We start from the raw sequence: 20861 nt of genomic DNA on the forward strand, positions 1-20861 counted from the left end.
GCTATTGCTAACTCTCTCTACCACATGGCTTTACTTAAGGAAACCTAAAACACCCTAGCATCCCTAGTGATAAGGAAGAAAACTGTCCACAAAATTCTTATTAACAGGCTCATGTCTGGCCCACACTGGGCCATCATGGGATTAATGTGGGCAGTCCCATAGTGTAGGCTCCTCACAGAGAGCCTGCAGTGAGCCCAAAGCTGTGGGCCTCCCCTGGGCAAGCCCGCATCGGGCCTGTTTAGGTTTGGTGTGGGCTGGACCTAGACCGCTGTGCCCGCAAAAAGCCAGCATGGGCCCCGCAAGGACATGTTTGCAGGTATAGCATCACTGATTATAACGAGTTCTATTGTATTTTATTGCGTCGCGCTGCTCGCGTCCGTTGTAGACACGATGTAAGTTAATGTAGCTTTCTGATGCTGCGTTTGAATTTTCATGCCACATTATTTGAACAAACATTTTTCTCTCACGGTGCCAAGGTGCCATTATTGTTATTTTCAATTCTTCACTTGGGGTTTTTGAATTGCTGTGATGAAAAGTCTAGCAACCTGGGTAGAGTTGGTCACTGGGGAACACTGCCACTTTGATGAAGACTATGGGACTGGATCCCTCTAGCGATCCGTAACAGCAGACGGTGCTTGAATACAAAAAGCATCATTACACTTAGGACCTCTGACTGATTGCGCTGTTGTTGTGCAGTGTAAGATCCAGCAGAATGCCTGATAATTTCATGCCGTCTGTCTTTTTCTTATTTTCCTCATGTTATTGATTTCAGAACGCTTATTATAGTAAAGGGCAGGATACATGACATTTTTACGTTGTCTCTTGTCTGTGCTCTGTATGTGTATGTGTTATTTATGTGTAATATATGTTGCCACTGAAATGAAGAGAGGGAGGCTATGTGGTCTATTTGTGGAAATGAACTGAAACATTGAAATCCTCTGTTCTTGTGTGACTAGTGTGTCATAATAGCAAGTTATCACTGCATATGTAATTGTATGGTCCATTTGTGGAGCTAAATTAGGAGCAGCTAAAGATGTCACTTCAGACATTTAGGCTTTTTCATCAGGGTTGGAAATTAACAGGCACTTGTCACCAAAATAAATACAAATATTTCCAACATTTAAGGTAATGGTGTTGTTTTCACAAGTACCAGCCCCATAAAAAATGTGATATTGATTTTATACAACAGTTCAATTTAAAAAAAAGTCCTAGATGTGTGAATTGGTTCTTCATGGGAAAAGATTTGGAGAAATGTATCATTACTTGGTCACCAATGGATCCTCTGCAGTGAATGGGTGCCGTGTCCAAACAGCTGATAAAAAACAACAAAATAATCCACAAGTAATCCACACAACTACAACCCATCAGTTAATATCTTGTGAAATGAATAGCTATAAGAAAAAAAAATCCACCATCGAGGCATTTTAACTTAAATCCATCACTTCTGGCCAAAATATGACTCCATAATCCATAATAGCGCTTCCTGTAGTGCTCTCACAAAATCCACCAACATATTTGTTTAGAACTGTTTTCACCTGGTGATTTCTCTTAGAAGAGACAACATTTTCTTTAGCGAAAGCAATATTATGGACTGAGGACTGGTATTTTAGAACATACTTTTAATAACGCAAAGTTTGGTTTGTGAGACTTGCTGCCACCTACAGGTGGGTTTAGTTTCATATTTAAAGAATTATTTAATTTTTTAGATAATTTTATATTTCTATATTCAAAGTGTTATATTTAAAACATTAATCTCATAACGTTTTTTATGCAGTCGTAACTGCAGTGTAAATGCATTCATACCTCCTCTGAGCTGCATTAAACAGTCTCTGTAAATGCATCTAAATGCTACTTCTGTAGCGCAAAATGGCTTAAAAAAAAGCAAAAGAAAGTACAGCGTTTGGATTATCAACACACTCCACTACTGATATCTGTTGGCCTCAATATGAATGTTTACCCATCTCAGACTGCAGCCTAAGAGTTTTTAAAAGCTCTGAGGTGTAAGTCAAGTATAGGTCAACGCTAGTCATTCAGCACAGTTTCTTCAGTTGCTGAACAGCTGAAAACTATTGGGATTATACATGGCACGTTTCAGTCTTTCTTTGTTGTTATCCATGCATCTTTTCCATCCACATTTGTAAAGTTAAAATATTTAAACACAGCACAATCAAATGAAATTCATAGCACATTCTGAGAATTCTCCCTCGTCGTCAACCAGCAAAATCTGGGCCAATAGTGTGAGTCTCTGTGTAGTTCAGAAATTATCCTAAAATGATCTCAAATGGTTTCAAAAAAGCAGTGTCACTTAGTGTGATTGTCACCCATTTAGTTTCCTATATTTATAAGCATATGCAGTTGTCCCTATATGGTATACATGAACGTGATCATCTTCATTTTCAATTTTTCTTTCAAGAGAGGTTTTCTTGGATCTGAGTAAACTGTCACATCTGTTTAAACTGGTTTGCAAGTATGTGAAGTGCAGACTTTCTTTTTCCAAAAGAACATTTGTCAGTCCAACACAGAAGATCAAGACCCTTATTCCTAGTTCATATTCATGGCTCTGTTTGCTATTGAATATTTTATAATATTATTATTATTATTTTTTTTTTGCATTATTCATCCTCTTTAATCTGTCTAAAACCATTACCATAATGACAGCCAGTTATAGCAGAATAAATGCATTGGGTGGACAAAGAAACCATGCTTCACAAGCACTGAATTGGTTTTAAACTTAAAATAGATCAACTTTCAGATCTCATCTGACACTGTGCGACCCTGCTCTTTTAAGGACTGCCTGGATTTTAGTATAGTTTGTTTGCTTAATCATGTCATTTGGTTATTCTTAAAAGGGTGGACAGTGTGGGAGGAGATGTGACAAAACGTCCATCAGCCAGATGGTTGAAATATTCATCACTAAACACTACTAGAGAACATCAAGCATGCAAAAAAGTCATGTATGAAGATTGCTGTTTCCAAACTGGCTGTCTTGCAGTTACAGTCCAATACAGTTTCTGAAAACACAAAGCTGATTAAAGGTGACCGGAGAATGACAGACAGTAAAAATTTATATAAATTATGCCTGTTCCCTTGACTACATGAATCGAAGACCAGCCTAAAACATTTGAATTAAGAGGACCAAAGGCTGATGTTGGACCTTGATCCTCACTAGATGCACAGTATTGAACTCAATTTAAGAGTCTGCCTTTATTTTCAACAGCGGCAGATTCAATAGCGTGCATTGTAATATCACAAAAGTCTGAGCAAGGCCATTGGGCACATAGAATGGTTATATTAAACTGACTGGTAAATGTTTTAAAGGGGTCATATGATGCTATTTCAATTTTTCCTTTCTCTTTGGAGTGTTACAAGCTCTTGGTGCATAAAGAAGATCTGTAAAGTTGCAAAGACTAAAGTCCCAAATCCAAAGAGATATTCTTTATAAAAGTTAAGAGTCAACCACGCGCTGTGGATCACCGGATCGGTTTTCACTGTGGACCGGTTTTTCAGCCCGGGGTCGTCACATGTGGTGGCCGCAAGCCCTCCGGACGCTCCTTCGTCGAATCCGCCGCCTCTGCTCACTCTAATTATGTGTTTTTTGAACCTTAAACCGCATAAACATTTCATTACACCAAATACACAAAATAATGTTCTTTTTAGCAACATCATATGACCCCTTTAAAGAAACTAAACATAAAGCAGCATAGCTGTAAATCACCTGCCTGATATAGAATTACAGAGGTTTTGTTTGGTTGTGTTTTTCTGCAGGATATTCAACTCTCACAGAGAGCGCCAATGTAAGTTCAGTGGTTTACAATTTCCCAAATTTTTCATCCTAAGACCTAGATAGGTATAATCAATCAAATCTTTTTAGGGTGAAATATGAGGGGGGAATGCATTTTTTTCTTTTAATCATTTAATCCCGTTGTGATAGTATTACATTAGCTGCCTATTTATCAATTTTACTGTACCACTTTCTCAGTTGTACAGCCTGGATCTTGCAGGTCAGTGAGTGAGTCAAATGTTGATTCATTAGCTGTTCTTTCAGATTCAGTTCATTCAGTGAATGATTTGACAGATGGATTCAAACCGGCAACTTGTAAGTCACTGTGAACAATTCATTATGAAAACACACTTCTATTTGTTCATTAATTAAACTATAGGTGGTGTTCTCTGTTATTTTTTCTGAATGCACCGTGAAGCTCTTGAGGAAGCAGTGCAAGGAAATACTGCTGTGATCTGCGACACACTTGTGTGAAATGTGTAAGTACAAGATTACCCACCAACAAACTTGTTAATTAAGAATAAAAACTTATATTTTTTATAGTTCTAACATGCCTTTATATATTTGATCCCAGATTTGTAAAGAGATTGTTGGGCTTTGTTTCCGAATGCCCAAGTCAAGATAAAATGTTTATCAAAGTAGCATTTGTGACCCTGGAGCACAAAAGCAGTCATAAAGTAGCACAGGTATATTTGTAGCAATAGCCAAAAAAACATTGTATGGGTCAAAATTATTGATTTTTCTTTTATGCCAAAAATCATTAGGATATTAAGTAAAGATCATGTTCTATGAAGATATTTTGTAAATTTCCTACTGTAAATATATCAAAACTTAATTTTTGATTAGTAATATGCATTGCTAAGAACTTCATTTGGACAACTTTAAAGGCGATAAACATTTGAACCCAGCCAGCCTATTCAAATGAAATATTAATCCAAACTGCAATATTTAACATAACAACTGCGAAGCGTTCAATGGGTGAACATGATTTAATATGTCAAGCACTAAATCCATCAGAAACTCCAGCACAATCTACCTATTTTAGGTCTTGTGATCACATCTTTCTGATCGATTCACAAAACAGATATTTTTTTTGTTCTGCTGCACTGCCTTTTCATTGTTTTTCTTTGTAAACATGAATTTGATGGATGTTTTTGACTGTTGCATTACGTCTCACTGCTTTTCAAATTCTTCAAGGTTTAAAAATGTGCTTCAAGGCCCTTTGTCCCTTTTCATTTCTCAGCATTGCGTCACACATTTTTAAACGTCAAGAACACATTCTGTCTGATTGGCCCGTTATTCACACTCTTCAACCCACAATTTGGTAACCGATGGTTTTCAGTAAATAGACTTTCTGCTCAGGTGTCAGACAACAATGTAGTGCTTGAGAATCTGTTATTATATATTTATAGTCTATTTTTAACAGTGTTTCAGTCAGTGACAGTGGATATCACCCTTTGCTTCCTCTTTAAGTATCTATTCATGTTGGCTACTCTGTGCAAACAAACTGTTCTAATACGTGACCATTACTGTTGCATCCCTGTGATGTTCAGTGACAGGAAATCAAAGCTCCTCTCTTTACACACACACACACCCAAGGTTTTTTTTTTAACAAATGCACTATCTTTATCTGCTTCTTGTATTGCTTTGTGGCTTATAACAACAGAGATAATGATAGTGACATTTCGAACTAGCAGAGAATAGACCCCATTCATTGGCTAATTGCACTCCTGTACCTTGAGTCAGTAAATGACTGGCTTAATTAGGCAGCATGTCCTTGTGTCTGCTCGTCACTGGACCGCTGTCATGGGTTCAGAGGTGAGAAATCGACAGACAGCTCCCTTCCTCCAGCTCTTCAGATCTAGTGAGACAATATTCTGCTAATGTTGTGCAATAAGTTCCTTTACATCCAGTCATTTTCACACGGTGTAAAGCGTCTCTAAACCGCTATTTATCTGCACCGCAAGACCTGTCAGTGTGTAGCAAACACATTGATTGCATAATAGCTGCAGAATAAGATCATGTCTGTGACATAATGGCAAACAAGCTTAATCATTCTCACTAAACCATCATTCATATGTCTTGTCCCTTGTTAAATACAATCAATGCCATCATTTATGCAATGCAAAAGAGCAAACGATCATGCCTCACACACTAATGATACACAAGCACAAATCTGATCTACAATAACACCAAATTATTTGAGTCTACTTCCCTTTTAAGGCTTTTAATCATTATTCTTTTGTGTGTGTGTGTGCAGTGTCTGTTTTTGTCAATTGAATGTCTTTTATCTTTAGTCGTCTTCATCAGTGAGAGACTAAGAGAGATAAGCGTGACACAGCTTTATTATAATTAAGTTTTGAGCATTACTGTTGTCACTAGCCTTTATTTTTGTTATTGGGGAATCAGTCCGACATGTACACAATAACAATGTGTCATTTGATGCTTCAAAATAAAAGGAGCACCTATTAAAAATGTGTGTCAGTGTGCATTGGCTGGGTGAATACGCTCATACAGAGCAACGTGATAAGCCTCCGCATAGTGATTCAACATATGTGCGTCATTGTGAAAAAATCACACGGCTCGAAAGGGCTTGAAGCTTGCACAAAAACACTAGGCTGTGTGTCATTTCAGACACCTAACAGATGTGCCATCAGGTCAGATTTGTTTCCCAGGATGTTCATTGACTGAAAGTGTCAGATTGAAATTGAAGATTATTTATTTGCCATGTGTGGCTGTGTGTGAATTGGGATGCGCTTGTGTTATTATAGACTTGCTCAACTGCAAAAAACAACAACAACAACAGGCTGTTTGTACAAATAGCAGTAGATGTGTGGGGGAAAATGCAGGCAGTAATGTAGCGTGCAGAAAATTATGTAAACAAAGCATTGACAGATGCATAAAATTGATATTGTGTAAGATGTGCTAGAGGCCAGGCAAAGCCTTCAGGGTATCATAATGAAAATTATAACTTGTGTGAACGAAATAATGTGAAAGAGAAAATCCATGTATAATAATCAAAAGAAAGATCATGGTGAAAACAGCAGGAGAGTGTGCACTATATGAGCAAAGTTGAATGCATTAATGCATAGAAAAAAATTTGTATGAGGTACTTATTTTCTTTCTGTTTATAATGCAGATTGCTTGGGGGAAGAACTGTTTTGAATCCTGTTTTTTAATGCTGTGATTCAGATTCTAGTGTTGTAGCATCTCCTTTACACCTAATTGAGATCCACAATCATGATTTGGGTTGTGTGGATAGGTCTCAGGTTTATTATTATTAACTAAAACTAAAGCCATAAAAAATCATTACTTGAAATTAAATAAACATTAACTGACTGTGTGAGTAAAAAAAAAAAAAAATTATACTAATAAACTAAACTTATTTTATTTCAGCTTGTTGCCAAGACAACATTTCTTATTTTTTGCTTATTCTAAGTTAAAGCAATAAAACAAAAACAAAATTAATTAATTAATAATTGATTAAATAATTAAATCTATACAGACATACATATTTAAAATAAATAGATACAATAGACTAAAATACAGCAAAATTACTAAAACTTTAACGAAAATTAAAATGAAAACATAAAATTTAAAAAATAAACTACAATTCTTTATATTAATAAAAACTATATCAATTGTAATAAAATTACACTTGTGTATGGAGCACATGGCTTAAGAGTGTGATAGAAATTAAATCTTTTTGTTGTTGAAATCATGTTATTCAATTATGAATTTAATACCATTAGATTTGTAATAATTGGATTTATCAAAATATCAAATTATTCAACAAAAATATGAAAATGATATGAATATAAAATGATAAAATAACCTTCAGACTTTTGGCATTTCAGTTTGGTTTTGATGTAGCACTGTATGTTAGCCATAAATTGAATCTGCATATGCCTTCAGAAACTGTGTGCATACTGAGAATTCTAAAGCTAGTTCTTGTTAAACACGTCACCGAACTACTAACAATTAGCAATTAGGCTAATTACTGTTGTGCTTTGTGTGCTGTGGTTAAAAGGTTTTTAGCCACAGTAGGAGTGCAAAATAACAGCACATCATAGCCTGTTCTTTCATATTTTGCACTGTGGGATAGTCTTGCATTTTCAAAACTATATTAACTACAGATAATATGATTGAATATAGATTAACTTGCAGAAAGAATGCTCATGGTTTGTGCAAATTATAATATGCATATCTATTGTACAGTGATTTACGGGCTAAACAAATGGGCACTTCATGTCCAATGTAAAAAACAATTGAGGGAAGAAAAAAAAAAACACACACACACTAAGACTACACTTCATATAGTGCATCCTTGACATCCCTCAGGACTTCACGACTCACTGAGCATTTTCTCTAGTAGTTTTCACCTCCTTCTGAGAGATCACTTCAAAAAAAGTACAATACTTTCTAGCAGCATCTGCTCTAAAGAGACAGCTGCCTTCCTTTAAGGATTTCATCAAGAACAATGGCATGAAACTCAAAGTGTACTCACTTTGCTACACACAATACATATGTTATCACGAATTCACCTCATTTTGTCCCAGATTTCACAACTATTTCCGCTATAGGTTCTGTTGTGAACTCAGACAATGGTAAAATATTAATACCAGGGACATCAAACCTGACAATGCAGGCTGCCCACACAGTGTTTTCTTTTGGAGAGCTATGGGCTCATCACCAGAATAATAATGGAGCAGGGAGGTAGGGTGAAGCTCTGTACACTGGCCCTTGCCCTCCCACTCATTAAGCCAGGGGAAATGGAGGCTCTCTTTAAACTCCACAGCACTCAATGTAAACAGTGACCTGTCTCACGGAGTACTGTAATCAGTGGAGGAAGGCTGAATACAAAGCAACAGTTTCTGGTCTTGTCAGAGAAACTAAAGCATAGTCACTTCTAAAAAAGTGAGTTATTTTTCTGTGACAAGAAAATTGTAGACTTGCTGAAAATGCCTCTTTTTTTCCCCACACAGATTTTTTCATAATTAATTTTTGTTTATTTTTTTTATTTTTTTGCCATGTAGGTTTCAGTACACTGATACAGTAAATTGTTTGAATCTCTGGTTAGATGATATGCTACAATTGTGGTGACTCATGGATCACCCCATTCGGGGTTTGAACCTACAACTTCTGGATTAACAGATAAGCCCATAACTGCTTAGCTGCACACTAAGTGAATAACAATGATTATATTGTTACAATGGCACCTGTCAAGGGATGGGATCTATTAGGCAGCAAGTGAACAGTCAGCTTTTTAATTTCATGTGTTGGAAGCAGGAAAAATGGCAAGCGAAAACATCTGAGTGACTTTGACAAGGGCCAAATAGTGATGACTAGATGACTGGGTCAGAGCATTTCCAGAACGGCGAGTTTTGTTAGGTTTTCTCGGGATGCAGCGGTTGGTACCTAGCAAAAGTGGTGAAAAGAAGGACAACCGGTGAACCGGTGTCAGGATTGTGGGCGCCCAAGGCTCACTGATGCACTCTGGTCCGATTACACAATAGAGCTACTGTAGCTCAAACTGCTGAAAAATTGGCAATGATAGAAAAGTGTCAAAGCACGCAATTTCATAGTTTGCTGTGTTTGGGGCTTTGTAACCGATGATGACTGCTGTCTACCCCTAAAAGCACCTACAATGGGCATGTGAGATTCAGAACTGGACCATGGAGCAATGGAAGAAGGTTGCCTGATCTTATGAATCACGTTTGCTTTTAGATCTGGTGGATGGATGAGTGTGCTTTGTTTATTTCAGGGAGAGATGGTAGCAGGATGCATTATGGGAGGAAAGCAAGCCAGTGGAGGAAGTGTAATGCTCTGGGCAATGCTCTTCTGGGAAACCTTGGGTTCAGGCATTCATGTGGACGTTACTTTGACATGTACTGTACCACTGATCTTTGCAGAACACATGTGATTGTTGCAGAACACATGATGGCAATGGAGTTCAAGCTTTATTCTCCAAATTCCCCAAATCTCAATCCGGTTGAGCATCTGTGGGATGTTCTGGACCAACATCCAATCCATGAAGGCCCCACCTTGCAACTTGCAGGACATTTTCAGAGGTCTTGTGGAGTCCATGCAAATGTTCAACAATGCAGCACTAAAACCAGCAAAGAACCCTTTTCTTATCACATTTTCATTGTGCTTTTTTTTTTGTTCTTGAGTCTTGAGTAGTACTTTGGAAATGTCAAAGTTTCCTGATCTTTCATTTTAGGAACTTCATGTCAAATGTTGCAATTGCAAGCACATAGCCTAGTTTTTTGTTCCCTGTCTCAGCTCTTGATTAGTTAATTTCCCTCACCCGCTCCCCGATGAGTTTCGTTTTGTCTTGTGCCAATTTCATTCTGTTGGTTACCTGTATGTCTGTTATGTGTTTCATCTCCAGGAGCAGAGAACCTTCAATTCTCGTTATTTTTTCTGCAATGTTTTTATACAGTGTGTCCTCCTTGTCTTTATTCTTACATGGCTGCTGCACATCATAACTATATATGGCCATATATTGCAACTTTATTTTAAGTTTAAGATGACAATACCTGTTATTAGTGTTTTACACTCTCATTTCATCAGCCTTTTTGCATTTGTAGCAAATATGTCATTCATGGTGAGGGCTTTAAATTCTGCAAACTCCTAAATTACACAATATATACACACTACCATTCAAAAGTTTAGGGTCGGTAAGATTCATGTTTTTGAAAGAGATCTCTTATGCTCACCAAGGCTCCTTTTGTTTGATCAAAAATGCAGTAAAAACAGTAAATTTATGAAACAGTACTCCAGTTTAAAATAACAATAGTTATAGTTGTCTATTTTGAAATATTTTAAAATGTAATTTATTCCTGTGCAAAGTTGAATTTTCAGCATCATTACTCCAGTCTTCAGAGTCACACGATCCTTCAGAAATCATTCTAATATGCTGCTTTGTTGCTTAAGAAACATTTCTTATTATCATCAATAGGGAAAACAGTTGCGCTGCTTAATATTTTTGTGAAAATATTTTTCATAATTTTTTGATAAATAGAAAGTTCATTTATTTAAATTAGAATCAAGCATTTATTTAAAATAGAACTCTTATAACAATAAAAATGGAAAATAAAAAAACACACTAGCTTTTCTAATCTTTTTGTATTCTATCTATTTGTTTTCTTTTTATTTATTATACAATTAACAAAAGCAAAAAAGGCCTCTAACACTAGCTTGCTCTACTCTTTTTCTATTCTATCTGTTTTCTTTTTATTTATTATATAATTTAAAAAAAAACTTGCTACGTGTACTGCGTTAAGCTTACTGAGACTTGTCATAGCACTTGCATATTATTGCTCTTTTTTTGATTTTGATTGCTTCCATTGTCCTCATTTGTAAGTCGCTTTGGATAAAAGCGTCTGCTAAATGACTAAATGTAAATGTAACACATGTCTTGAATGACAACTTTGATCAGTTGAATTTGACTTGTATGCAACTTATATTTAATATAAATTATATATCAAGACTTACATAAACCTATATAAAATATGCCTATATAAAAAATTTACAGTGGTGGCTAAAATTATTTACTTTTATTTATTTAATTTTTAGTGTTTTATTTTATTTATTTTAATGTTTAATTATTTATTAAACATTATTTTGGCCAGCACTGTATAACAATACAAATGACAAGTTTTAAACAACAAAATTAGAGTTTTTACAATTTCTATGAAATGTGAGTAATGTTTCCCATGCAAAGCTCGTCCCCGCAATCCTGGGGGTCTTTGCCAGAGCTTGATGTTGATAATTAATTTATCCCAAGTTGAGGTGTATTAAGCAAATTGGAGCAGTTAAGAATATAAATAGACTGAACAGAGTTGTTTTGTGAAATCTCTTGAAGGATAGTTCATTTGAAAGATAGACAGGAACTTTGAACCTTTCATAGTTTGTGAAAAGACGCCTTGCACAAAATGTTACACAGCGTTATGTTTTCATGTTTTTATGTCAATATGTTTTGGATGGAGGCCTGTACAATATTATGCCACTGATTTGGGTCCTTCAAATCAGCATATTTAATTCTGAATTCCCTGCAGCAACACTAGACTATATGTAGTTTTTTTGGGGAACTAGGGAACAAACGGCTATTTCTGTGAAAGGCTACTTCTGTAAAATCCCCTTTGGTTCTATTTGTAAGTAAATAAATAAGACAGTCAATAAAGGAATGCAAATAGATTTCTGTCTTAAGATTCTTTAGAGAATCAAATAAAATCCACTTGTTTGTTGTGCACTAAGGTTTGGATGGCAGCGTTCATTCTTATTCAAACAAACCACACTAACAGAGCATCTGTACCAGAGTTCGTTTTTTAATTGAATCAGACCTGTCAAGTGTAAACACCCTGAAAGGGATAGTTCACCCAAAAATGCAAATTTTTTCATCATTTACTCACCCTTATTTTGTTCCAAACCTGTGTAAGTTTCTTTCTTTTCTAAAAGTTTTTCAAAAAATTTTGAAGAAACGAACAAGTGTTGGTCCCCATTGACTTCCATAGTAGGGAAAGAAAAACTATGGGGTCAATGGGGACACTCATTGTTTGATTACCAGCATTCCTCAAAATATCTTCTATGTTCAACACAAGAAAGAAACTCATACAGGTTTGGAACGACATGAGGGTGAGTAAATGTTGACACAATTTTCTGAACTATTCCTTTAAATTCTAAAAAAAAAAAAAAAAACGATTCTTCTGATTCGTAGTGGATTAATCCCTTTGTGGTCATTTCCAAAATATGAAATTCCATTAGCACCTTTAAATTAAAAAAAAAAAAAAAAAAACGATTCTTCTGATTCGTAGTGGATTAATCCCTTTGTGGTCATTTCCAAAATATGAAATTCCATTAGCGTTCCTTCAGTATTTTGCAATGCGAGTACAGCAGACGAGATAAAACCATAATACAGGGATTTATTCCCTCTATGGCTGAATTGACACGATTTAGTTTGAAAAAGCTTGTAAATATTGACAGATGCTTACAGTGTCACAGCTGTGCTCGACTGCAGACTGCGTCTGGTGCAGTTAGGGTGCCATTGTGTTTTTGCCTCATGGACTCTGTGATGGGAATCTGTTCAGACAGACGGAAAAAGCACCCAGCGCACTTCTGTCACGATGAGGAATGACTGCACACATTTGAACAAGCCTGAATTCATGTTGCGCCCAGAGAAAAACAACACCTTTAACTCAAACCCACCTGCGCCTGTGATCTCCACAACATCACCGTCATCAATCTGTCTCAACGCAGTCCCAAAACTACCTCTGTTTCACTCCTGTAAACATGTGGTGGCATGCAGTTTCCAGTGTGTTTGCCAGAAATATAGAGATGTCTTTAATGATGCTCAAAAACTAATTCACCATAAAAAATAAAAAAACTGATTGGAATATGAATTAGTGTTATTATCTGTAATTGTCTCTCTGTAAGTGAGGTCTGGTGACCCTGAACGAAGAGGCACAGAGCTCTGACGTGCTATAGCACATAGCTTTTCAGTGTTAATGCATCGGTTACATCATGTGAACGCTTTGGCTTCATAATGGATGTGATTGCCTAGATTCTAGATTTTAAGAAAGAAACTTAGTCTATTATTTTAAGTTTAATGTTTGGAGAGCACAATAACAGTGAGGAAAAAGATGGACGCGGTGCTGCCAAGCCAGCCTCTGCAAAAAATATCCCAAACCTTGTCTTTACACTTTTCACTGTTTATGTATAACATTGACTTCTCAAATTTAATGAATAATGAAGACTAAAGTGTGTGATGTTGAGAGCTCCGGTTAGAGGTGTGATCAATAAGGCAGGAGTGAAATAAAGACTTTAAAATAATTTATTTCAAAAGACATCTACATTGATTGACAGCTTAATATGATAGCTATATAAAATATTTACATGAAGCACCACTCGCCAAAACGGCACAATTGCCCGTCTAAGAAGCACACTACAGAGTGACGCAAAACAACGACAACATAACAGCCATCAGATGTGTTGATTTGGGATGTAGAAGCTTTGTATGCTGGACTCCACTAGACACGTGCAGCTCACTGGTACATTATTGGTGCTTGTGTGCAGATTGAGGCAGATTACAGTTGGTCAGTGTCACCTCACACTAAGACAGACAGCAGCTGGTCTCTTTGAAAACTCCTCTCTGTGGATTGAGAAGGCAATTAGAGATCAAGCATTTAATCATCGTTCACAGACATAATGACAAAACCTGACTGATGGTGATACGACCATCGTGCTGTCATTTCAACAACTACATGAGGGACTGAAGTTTGGCTGTTCTCTGGTAATATGGTAAATCATTTAAATGTTTAAATGCAACTCAGTGTTGGGTTATTAAATAAATGTGATTAATTATTTGATTATTAAACAAACTTTGTTTTTGGCCAAACTAAAACTTTAGTTTCAGTGTTTTGGTATAAAACTAATCTTGTTGCATCACTATTAACAAGATGACAATTGTGCAAATATCATGCAGTGTTTATTCAAATTCACATTTTAAAGAGAAAATCAGCAAAACAGTAAAAGTTCACATGCATGCTTCTGGAATCATCTTTTCTTTCATCTGAAATAATAAGACATGCAAACCCAGGCCAGTTCAATAGCACCCCCCCCACAAAATTAAAATGTTCTGACAGTCTAAGTAAAAAGCAGCAAGCAATAAAAAGTACCAAAAATAATTATAATTAATAGTTTCTTGTTTATTTAACAGTCTCTCTGTAAATACTGCAATGTTATTGCATTCCCAGATGTTACCGCTCACCCACAATGTGTCATATGTTGATACTTAATAATATTTACTTAAAAAAATAAAATAAAATACAGACCATTTTATAGTGCCCGGCACCCAAAAAGTTTAGACATAAACAGATGCCACTAGGGCTAGGTACCTAGAGGAGGTCCTGTTAGCATAGTATGCTACTGACTGCTAAGGTTTCTGGCTACCTGTTGTCTCTGCTGCTGTCGCCTGTATTCTTCTTCACTAGCAGCGAGAGCCTGTGCTAAGGCCAGATCCTCCTGCTCCTGAGGGCTGAAATGCACAGAGTTAGTTAGATTTCAGATTTAAATATTACAGTAAAAAAATCAGATTAAAAAAAAGTAACATTTTGTTGAACATTTACGGCAAAAATATTCAAAGGCATTTGCATCTAGCCACAATCTTGCAGATATTCCAGAACCATTGAAAGAACCACGTGTCATGTCTTCTATTTTCCAGTGCTTTTTTTTTTTTAAATGGAACACTTTCAATACTAAATGAAAAAATAACTTTAAAATCTGCTGGTTTATTATTAGGGCAGAAGAAGAGGTCGGAAATACCTTAGGGTAGGCTGGCTTGCCCGAGCAGATTCAGCTAGTGACATTTCTAATGCTCTCTGGAGGGCCTGTTCCTCCGTCTGTGAAATAAAACACAATTTATGGTTTAAATATAGTCATGAGTAGATTCAAAATACACTGTCAACCTTTAAACTATCTCAAAACGAACAACGCACCAGCCCGACTTGAAATGACGCTGATGGGGGAATTACATTCTGCGCTGTTGGAGACACCATCGGAGAAGTATTTATCCTTTGTGCACTGAGGAGCAACAGAGAGTAATAAGTACCTGAGAAAACACTCAAATATACATATGAAGAGTTCAGATGCAAAAGCCTCTAAGTACATCTGATGTTTTTCTTTAAAATTAGCATTTCTTTCTGGCTACTATATATAGGTTTCTATGTAAGTACTGGTACTTCTGAATGGGTTGAGGCTGGGATTTAGCACATTTGAAGTGAAAGTACTTGATGAACATATACTATGTGTGGAGAGCAATCACTCAGTGTTGTTATCTCATTTTTGACCAAGATGGCTTTTAGAGGCTTTTGCATTGGAACTCTTCATATATACTAATATATATATATATATATATATACACACACACACACACACACACACTACAATTCAAAAGTTTGGGATCAGTAAGATTTTTTTTAATCAAATGAATATTTTTATTAAGACATGATGCATTAATTTAATCAGAGGTAACAGTAAAGACATTTGCAATGTTACAAAAGACCTCTGTTTAAAATAAATGCTTTTCTTTGAACTTTCTATTCAAAGAATCATGAAAAAAGTATCATCTTGTATGCAGTAGCTGCACAACCTTTCAATATTAGCAATAATAAATGTTGGCGGTGTTACAATGATTAGAATGATTTCTGAAGGATCATGTGACACTGAAGAGCGGAGTAACGATGCTGAAAATTCAGCTTTGCCATCACAGGAATAAACAACATTTTAAAATATAAAAGTTATTTTAAATTGTAATAATATTTCACAATTTTACAGTTTTTAATGTATTTTTGATTAAATAAATACATCCTTGGTATGAGTACGAGACATTAAAAGTCATACTGACCTCAAACTTCTGACTGTTAGTGTACAATCACATAACACTTCTGAGGGCACTGCTTTTTCAAAATGTACTTACCTACTGCTCTGAGGTCTAATGCGTCCAGTTACTCCATTAGACACGGTCCTAGAGCTCCCCCTAGTGGATGATGCCGCAGAGTTACTGGAAGAGGAGGCTTGAGCTTTCATTAAAGCAGCATGCCTGCAAAACAAACCCCACCATTACTAGTGTCCTCCAGAAAACGTTACTTAGCAGTATGAAAACTAAACGACTGTACTAACCCTGATTTGGAGACTGGCTTGCCGTCAGTCTTACAGTCATGGTCGAGTTGATGTCTATGTTTGAGACAGTAGTTCAAGTGGCACTGGTCACATGTCACCCGGATCATTTCCTTCTGCTTACAGCCGCCCTTGGAGCATTTATTTGTAAAGATCTGTGGGGTGAGAAACAATTGAGTCGTTATTCATTATAAAAACGTATAGTTCCGGTCCTTGATTCTGATTGGTTGAGCCGCGTTCGAAGCTGTTGTAAATTACACTACAAACATACACCTTTGTTTACGTCTGTGTGTTGCTCGGCAACCACTTTGTTGGAACCGCAACCTTTTCTGAGGAACTACATTTTTTGGTGGAACAATAATGTTTTTATTAATATCATTACATTTTATTTGCTTTGTTTTATTTTGCGAAACCTTGCTACATATATGGAATACCCGTTTTATAAAAGCAATAAGCCCCGTGAAGCCGTGGTTTACAGTGAATTTATAACAGCTATTATAACATATAACAGCTGTTTGGTAAATTCACTGTAAACCACGGCTTCACAGGGCTTATTGCTTTATTTTACAGAGACATCATTTTCTATCTCCTTCCTTTTTGTGGCCGGCCTACCTTTCGTTTCCTCTGAGCAGGGTCAGATTTGCAGTCCCTGTCTATATGTTCCCCAACTTTGATGTCTGGCATTTCCTCTCTTCTAATGGGAATGGGGGTGTTGCACAACGGACATACAGGAACCTGGATATCCTGCACAAGGAAACAAACACATGTCAGCCACAACCGGTGTGTTTTAAGCATTGGTTAAAATATACAACAGGACAAGATTATTATTCATTAGACACAATCATACCCACCTTCTTGTATGATGAAGTGCACTTGTGATTTGCATAAGTTATGTGGTCTTTGCAGAAAATGTCTTCACAGGCATCACATTTCATGGGAAGGAAATCTGTAGTAAGACAGTGAAAAATAAACAAAGTTATTTATCAACTAATGCTGAATCACTACGAGCACAGCAGCTTTAAAAAAAAAAAAAAAACAGCTTAGTGACCTATAGGTTTTTCAGATGCTGATGGCTGTTATAAATAATTTACTCACTAAACCTTATACACTAAATGTTGAAATCGCACAACAGAAATCGGGGTATAATTTTCAGACTGTTTTTAATCTCAGATTGAACAAATAGGTCTGTTGCAAAATGAATTGAGACCTGGGTTGCATTTCCCAAAAGCATCGTAAGCTTAAGTAGATCGTAGACCCATTGAAACCAATAGGCAAACGATGCTTTTGGGAAACGCAGCCCTGGCTGACACATTAGTCCCATGACTAGTTTGTATGGTTATATTTACAAAAAAAAACAGGAAATGCCACACCTAATGAGTTTTAATGCATTTGCCATTCACCATGATCAGGCGGAGGTAATGTGTATACACAAACATGAATAATTCACAGGCTGTACAGGGCTTAACAATAAGGATGGCTAATGGTGGAAAAAGTGAGAGCGACTTAGGTCATAGCCTAGAAGCATTATTTTAAACAGGTTGGAAATGGTCAACAAATCACTACATTTTCAGCATCAAGTCTATTGAAAGTTTTTATCACATGCTGTCCTTGATTCTGATTGGTCAATCACAGCACCTGTGAAAATGGCAGATGCCCAGGGCTACACTGTATAACTGACCGCTCATCCAGAAAAACTTCATATTCCTTCTTATTTAATTATTTATTTAATTGGCAGCTGTGTAATGAGCAGGATAGTGCTGTATTATCAGCCAGACTGGTTTATTTTGATAAAAGGACAAGCAGTTCACCATACATTATTATTATTATTATCTCTATTTTTTTTTTTTACATATCTGTCTTGGAGTTACATTATAGCTATAATTTCGACTACTAATGCAAAAGTAAAAGGTAATATATAATTGTTTTTGTAAAATAAGTTTTGGAAAAATAAATATTAGATGACATATTTTGTCCTGGCATATACAAATGTACATTAGCATTCAAAAGTTGGTTGGTTTTGAAAGAAAAACACTAAAAAACATTTTATGCTCACTACGGCTGCATTCATTTGATCAAAAAATACAGTAAAAACAGTTATATGGTTAAGTATTATTACAATTTAAAATAACTTTTGGTAACACTTTATTTTAAGGTGTCCTTCTTACACGTTACATGTACTTACTATCATAATAACAATAAATTGTGCATAATTACATGCAGGTAACCCTAACCCTAACCATAGAGTAAGTACATGCGGTTAATTAATATTACTCAGTACTTAAATGTATAATTACACTGTAATAAGGACACCTTAAAATAAAGTGTAACCTAACTTTTACATTTGAATATACTTTCAAATATAATTTATTCCTGTGATGCAAAGCTTTCAGCATCATTACTCCAGTCTTCAGTGTCTCATGATCCTTCAGAAATAATTCTAATATGCTGATTTCTATTTATCTGCTTAATATTTTTGTGGAAACCAAGATACATTTTTTTCCCCCCAGGATTCTTAATGTTAAAAAAAAAAAACAGAAATAGAAATCTCTTGTAACATTATAAAATGTCTTTATGGTCACTTATGATTAATTTGATTTGTTATGCCCAAATAAAAGTATTAATTTCTTTCAAAATAAACAAATAACTAAATAAACGAAATAAATCTGAAACCCCCCCCAAACTTTTACACAGTAGTATATATTGTTAAAACAATCTTTATAGAGGCCACTGAAAATGTTGACGAGCAAAGTAAAAATCTGAACTAAGTCTGACCAAGCCAATAGAAAAACAACTTTGCTCTTGAGCCCTGCTATATGGGACAGTGCTTAATCAGACAGTACATACTGTACCTACCGAGACGTTTGCAGCTCTTCTCTGAGCAGTGCTCCCCGAGATCTGGAAACTCCATGGTACAATGGTGAAAGAGCTCAGCTGCTGGACTGTGAACAGAAATCAGAGCATCACCTCTGAGCGACGGAGCGGCCTGGTGTCATATCAATCAAACAAGCTGCCAACACAAACATCAGGAATCCACCCAATGAGTAAAACACGCTTTAAATGCGGAAGGCCTGTCAAGAGAGTGCCATTACGTAACTGTTGTGTATCTGGACGCGGTTTCACCAGTAATGATGGACCACACAGAATAATACAGGAACATCTCAATAACACAGCGAACATTACTTGGTTGTTATAAACGCTAATGTTAGGGAGAGCAAACGATAAACGATCTCTAGGTTGTCATTTAAATGCGATACAATAAACTTGACAATGCGCTAACGTTATTTAATAAAAGACCCATCCAAAAGAGGTTAAATAAAACGCCCGTTAATGAATTAAGCTAAAATAGAACGATTTAAAAAACAACTATATAGAAACCAGGAATGACTAGTTCTCGTTTGTTTTGCGTTATGAACGAACATTTTAACCGAGGTATTTTAACTGACAAAACAGTAAATGTGTATCTTACCGAAATTGTGCGCAAATCCTCTAGTATTGGTCCCACCTCGGATAGATTTCTAACGCTTTTCGCTTCGAACAGGCACAGCCGCTGTGTTTGGGGTTTTGTAGTGGTCTGCTGTTTTTTGAGATGTCATCGCTGGAGGTGTGAATCTGGCGACAGGAGACTGTTTTCAAAATAAAAGTACTCGAGGTTTATACATTGTATTCAGCAGTCTATGGCAGGGTGTCCCACAGCGGCAAGCGGAACGTTATCACGTAAGTTTTATGCATTTTATAGACCTTTATTGATGTTGCCATTCGGGCAGAAAGTAGGGATCAGAATTCATAAAAACACTGCAATGCTGTTGTTACATAGCAATGTTAAATGCAATATATTCACCTCATTGTTTTTCATTAGCGACCTGTGGTAATTTGCCATCCTGATTTTAAATAGAAAATGAATGCATCGATGGGTATTTGTTTCTCTTAAATACTAATGGACATAAAATAATCCACAGTTAGGTAAATCTAGTGTGGACTACGTGCAAATCAACCTACACTACACTGAGCTGTGGTCTATTCTGAATACAAAGTATGTATACAAACGGTGTGCGTGTCACTGACAGGAGCATGTACCACTATGGCTATGCTAACCAGCCAAATATTTGAAATGTGCCATATGTCCTTCTGCAGAGAGTATATAGAAAATAAAGTAGTATAGAGTTCACTGCAGATGGCCTTCTGCAGAGAGTATATAGAAAATAAAGTAGTATAGAGTTCACTGCAGATGGCCTTCTGCAGAGAGTATATAGAAAATAAAGTAGTATAGAGTTCACTGCAGATGGCCTTCTGCAGAGAGTATATAGAAAATAAAGTAGTATAGAGTTCACTGCAGATGGCCATCATAATAGCTGTTCTGTGTGCATATAAGATCCCAACCAAAGGAACACAATTCTTATCTTTA

General features: G+C 36.2%; 1 protein-coding gene across 2 annotated transcripts; it reads right to left on the reverse strand.

Annotated features, from left to right (window-relative positions):
* Positions 1–13617: 13617 nt before the first annotated feature.
* zfand2a (zinc finger, AN1-type domain 2A) lies at positions 13618–20031 on the reverse strand. 2 transcript variants are annotated; one of them, XM_016569498.1, is made up of 10 exons: positions 19926–20031; positions 19313–19398; positions 17311–17405; positions 17072–17203; positions 16463–16614; positions 16260–16382; positions 15280–15364; positions 15107–15183; positions 14680–14819; positions 13618–13934 (listed from the first exon to the last, which is right to left on the reverse strand). In XM_016569498.1, exons 2-9 carry the CDS (start codon positions 19365–19367, stop codon positions 14708–14710), a joined length of 831 nt encoding a protein of 276 aa, XP_016424984.1. In that variant the 5' UTR covers positions 19368–19398; positions 19926–20031; the 3' UTR covers positions 13618–13934; positions 14680–14707. The 2 variants fall into 2 exon arrangements, with proteins under 2 accessions (XP_016424984.1, XP_016424976.1); XM_016569490.1 differs by having other exon boundaries at positions 13621–13934; positions 14735–14819; positions 19926–20027.
* Between the last annotated feature and the right edge of the window lie 830 nt (positions 20032–20861).

The sequence above is a fragment of the Sinocyclocheilus rhinocerous genome, unplaced genomic scaffold (assembly GCF_001515625.1).
Source record: "Sinocyclocheilus rhinocerous isolate Xijiao unplaced genomic scaffold, SAMN03320098_v1.1 scaffold1303, whole genome shotgun sequence".
Classification (NCBI taxonomy): Eukaryota; Metazoa; Chordata; class Actinopteri; order Cypriniformes; family Cyprinidae; genus Sinocyclocheilus; species Sinocyclocheilus rhinocerous.

Excerpts from the sequence above, each read along its gene's own strand:
- zfand2a (XM_016569490.1), bottom strand. The coding sequence starts at position 19,367 with ATGGAGTTTCCAGATCTCGGGGAGCACTGCTCAGAGAAGAGCTGCAAA. Across the intron at positions 15,184-15,279 it reads CGTCATTTCAAGTCGGGCTG|ACGGAGGAACAGGCCCTCCA; the intron begins GTGCGTTGTTCG and ends TTTATTTCACAG. Across the intron at positions 13,935-14,734 it reads GACAGCAGCAGAGACAACAG|AGAGGAGTTTTCAAAGAGAC; the intron begins GTAGCCAGAAAC and ends CTCAATCCACAG.